The sequence below is a fragment of the Arachis ipaensis genome, chromosome B06 (assembly GCF_000816755.2).
Source record: "Arachis ipaensis cultivar K30076 chromosome B06, Araip1.1, whole genome shotgun sequence".
NCBI classification, from domain to species: domain Eukaryota; kingdom Viridiplantae; phylum Streptophyta; class Magnoliopsida; order Fabales; family Fabaceae; genus Arachis; species Arachis ipaensis.
The window spans coordinates 121,892,396-121,896,801 of record NC_029790.2 but is presented as its reverse complement, the minus strand read 5'-3'; the positions used below and the strand labels follow the sequence as shown (position 1 = coordinate 121,896,801).

The 4,406-nt window shown below is 34.4% G+C and overlaps 1 protein-coding gene across 2 annotated transcripts; it reads right to left on the bottom strand.

Moving 5' to 3' along the window:
• Positions 58 to 4,406, bottom strand: LOC107648425 (F-box protein CPR30-like). 2 transcript variants are annotated; one of them, XM_016352294.2, is made up of 2 exons: positions 2,888 to 4,406; positions 58 to 237 (listed from the first exon to the last, which is right to left on the bottom strand). In XM_016352294.2, the coding sequence occupies exon 1, from the start codon at positions 4,314 to 4,316 to the stop codon at positions 2,985 to 2,987; it is 1,332 nt and encodes a 443-aa protein (XP_016207780.1). In that variant the 5' UTR covers positions 4,317 to 4,406; the 3' UTR covers positions 58 to 237; positions 2,888 to 2,984. The 2 variants fall into 2 exon arrangements, with proteins under 2 accessions (XP_016207780.1, XP_016207779.1); XM_016352293.2 differs by having other exon boundaries at positions 58 to 232; positions 2,883 to 4,405.

The window sequence follows — 4,406 nt, the reverse complement described above, 5'->3', positions numbered from 1 at the left end:
TGTTAAAAATATTTGTAATTTTTTTATTTAAATTAAAATTAATTTTGTTAGGTTTGCTAGGAGAATAAACAATCTTTTAAACATTAGTTATAACTCATTTTGAGTCTTGACAATTAATAAAATTACCGAAAATATAAAAAATATTTAAAGTTTATAAATTATCCCTCCTAAGTCATAACTCATAATCTATCCTATCCCACCTTCAATTCATTAATTCTCGACCCTCAACCCTTTACCACTACTATACCAATCTCCAACTCTCCATTATCACTCCTTAAATCTATTCTCATCCAACTCTTATTCCCCACTATTACCACCAACACCATCAATAACTCATGCTAACACAATTTCAACGCTTTTTATTTTTGTTTTTGGACTTCTAATGGTGTTTTCAAACAATGTGGACAATTTATGTATTTTTTTTATGTGGAGAACACAAATTTGAGAATTAGATTTGAATTTTTTTATTTTAAATTTTTTTAAATGTTCAAATTGGACCCTCCGATTGCTTTAAGGTAAAAAAATATATTTCAACACAAATCGGAGGCTTTCAATTTGGACACTATAAAATCTGACCCTCAAATTTCTCTACTTTTATAAATTTGAGAGTCCAATTTATTACTTAAAATTAAAAAAAATTGGCCCAATTTTAAATCTCTAGAATCCACCATTCTCTTTATCTCTATAAGACCCTCCACCATTACAAAAAACTTTACTCAACAAAATTTTCATAGTTGAATTATCTATACATCTCAAAGATCAAATTTTTTTTAAAATCCACTTGAAGAACCAAACCAGAGAGAGAAGAAACAAAAAGACAAAAGCAACAACATTCAGATGATAGATATTGTGGTGGCTGATCTCATTCGTCAACAGTAGCTCTTTTCATTTATACTTTTCCTTTGCGAGTTCCTTATTTTTCCCTCCATTTTCTTCTTTTTTTTCTTCCCCCTCTCCGCCACACTACCTTTCCATTTCCTCCTTCCCACTGCACGACGTCCCCTATCTCTATTTTGACGGCGGTGACAATGAAAGTAGCTCTCTTCGTCATCGCCATCTATTCCTACTCCTCACCATTGCATCCTCTCTTTTTCTGTTCGGTATTTTCATCTTTCTCTCTTTTGCATCTTTTAACAGTAGCGACAAACTGTAGTTCTCTCTGATGTCGTTCTCTTCTCTTCCTCTCTACTTGGATCTATTTTTTCTCTTTTTCTGTTTTGTCCCTTTTTTTTCCACAATAGTGGTGGTGAAGATGGCAGTAGTGGTGCGCTTATTCTTTTTCGTATGAGAGAGAGGCGTGTATTTCAAAATGGTGTGAGAAGAGAAGTGTTTTACGTTGTTATGACTTATACAAATCGGTGCCTCCGATTTGTTTTATTTTTCAAACAAACAATCACAAATCGGATGGTCCGATTTGTGTTTTCGAAAATAAAAAATTTTTTAATGTTAAAATCGGACCCTCCGATTTGTAGTTTATTTTTTCCTTCAAACAAATCGGACCCTCTGATTTGTAGGTTATTTTTTTCTTCAAATAAATCGGACCCTCCGATTTGAATAATACCAATAAAAAAAATACCATATCAAAGGAAAACACCTAATCTTCCAATAACAATGTATTACACATATATTTAATCAATATAAAAAAATTAGCTGTAGTGGTGATAGTTGGAGATAAAAGTTGGATGAGAAATTATTTGAGTGATGGTAGGATTTGAAATTGAGACTGCTGATGTAGAATAGAATTAAAATTTGAAGTTAGGTTAAATTAGTTTATATTAGAGGATAATTTAAAATTTTAAAATATAAAATCAATTTTTTTTAATAAATTTGTCAATATTTTAAATATGGTGGGTAGTTTTATCAAAAGAAAAGGAAAAGAAAAGAAGAGTGAATTTTTTTTTTGGAATAAATTTGTCAATATTTTAAAGAGGTCTGCTACACATACAAGTCTTTTTGACTTACAAGTTGCTACACATACGGGCCTTTTAATGCGTTATTTAACATCTTCCTGTTTTCAAAGCGCTACACTCACCATGTATTATGAACGACTCTTCTTCTTCCTCTATGAAAACGAGGTTCTTGTCAAATTTGTTCGATCTCCTTCGTGCGTTCTCTCTTCGCATTTTCATTCGTTGTTTTACCTGCGTTTATCACTGGTATTCTTGCTTCGTTTTTTTTTTCGATTTTCATGGTTTCTGAAATCAAGCTTTGAAATTATTTTGAAGATAATGGAACTTCAGAAATACACCCAAACGATTACAGAAATATACCCAAAGGATTACAGAAATACACCCAAACGGTTACAGGAATTCACCCAAACGATTATAGAAATACACCCAAAGGATTACAGAAATACACCCAAAGGATTACGAAAATACACCCAAAGGATTTAAGAAATACACCCAAAATTCGTTGAAGTACACCTTATGCATAATTCAGAACTCTTTCTCTTTCTCCTCTTCATCTTTTGCTGCTTCTTCTTCTTCAAAAATAATTTCAGAGCTTGATGTCAAAAAACAATGGAAATCGAGAATAACGAATAAAGAAAACAGAGAGAAAAACACGTAAATGAAAAAGGAGAAAGAGAAGGCAAGAAACGAAAGAAAAGAAGAAGAAGAGGAAGAGGAAGAAGAACGTGCAGCAAGAAGAAGAAGAAGGTGCAGAAGATGAGGAGGAAGAAGATGAAAAACGTGCAGTAATAGTTCGAAGCGCGTTAATATAAATGACTTGTAAAGACTTGTATAAAAAAACGTTTGTATGCGAAGATTTTCTCTATTTTAAATAGTAGGTAGTTTTATCCAAAAAAAAAAAGAAAGAAAAAAAAAGAAGAGTGAATAGATATACACATGAATGATACAAAACAAATAAAAAATTATTGGAACGAATCTTTTGTTTTCCAAAAGAAAGCACGAAAATGGGATCATTATTTTCGAGTTTTTCACTACGGCCTATTGGCATTATATTCGACTCGAATAGCTAGTACCTCAACGATCATGGACCCAATCAATTGAAACACATTGTCGACTAAACTCGTTTCCCCTGTGAAGTGAAAGAATGCTTTCCATATATCTAGCAGCTCTTAGTGAATCATTCTTACCAAAAACTTGGAGACATTTTACTTTCCCTGATTCAGCTTCATACATCACCAACTCTTCATTGTTGTTTTTCCAAAGAAATTGGTCTCTCCCACAAATCCCCACAAGCGTTGAAATCACTTGCACGGGTCCAACACTGTATACCTTAACCCAAGAGTCTTGGTTCCAATAATCTTTCATCACCCAAACATCATAGGATTTTTCATTCGCTCTCACTGGGTGAACAACCACGCCAATTCGAGCCGACTCGTCACGTGGGACAAGCGTCGCCGAGGATTCTTCCCGAGAATCTCGTACTCTCGGTACATGAATCTTTCTGAAGGTTTCATTAACCATGTCAAATGCTAGAACCACATCTTTTCTTTTACCAAGCTCATCTTCAACGTAACCCAACCAGTGACAACAATTGTTCACCAAAGTGTAGACACGAGAAGAGCTCCAAATTTCAATGGGAAGTGGAAGAACAGCATCAAGCTTTCTCCATGAGTTAGAGTTAAGGCTGTATAACTCTGTTCTCCACCACCCAAGATGTTCTTCACCTTTTTCCCTAATCCAAAGATCCTTGATCACAACAACTTTATAGTCGTTGGTTTTTGGATCAAAGCCGAATCCGGTGTAATCCATTAAAGAATTTCCACCAAAGGGTGTTGCGAAATGGGATTCTGGCAAAGCCTTGAACTGTCCCAAAGAAGGGTTCATCATCAAATTTGGTTTGCCTTCTAGGAAATATATGCCATTGCAAGGACCCATGATTTCGGTCCAATATTCGTGATCAGAATTGTATTCACAAGGAGGGTTTAGAACCTTAGAGGGAACATGTTCTTTGTTTTTGTTGGTAATATTATCATTACTATTACAAGAAAGCAAAGAAATGAATGTTTTCTTGCTAGAAGGAAAGGGTCTGCCAATGACAAAGAGATCATGATTTGTTACTATGTGGTTGTTGTAGACAACATAGTAGTTGGTAACAAAATGAGGATCCTTTATGATATGGAACCATGACTTGCAAACAAACTTACATTTCTGCAACTCTTTCGATGGTAACCTTGAGAGGATGTTGGATAACAATTCCTCTGGCAAATGCTCTATGCTAATCTTCTCTTTGGGTCGGGTTTCGGCTCTGGGCAGCGCTAATTTTGAACTAAGAATTTCGTTACTCTTCCTTGGCAAGAGTATTACCACGAGAAACAAAAGGAAGACAAGAAAGTATAGGAAGAGCATGGTTATGGTGAATTAGTGATGGTGATGATACTACGATTTTGTTAGTATAATGGTTAACAGTAATAAGTGTTGATGGTGATACACTTATAC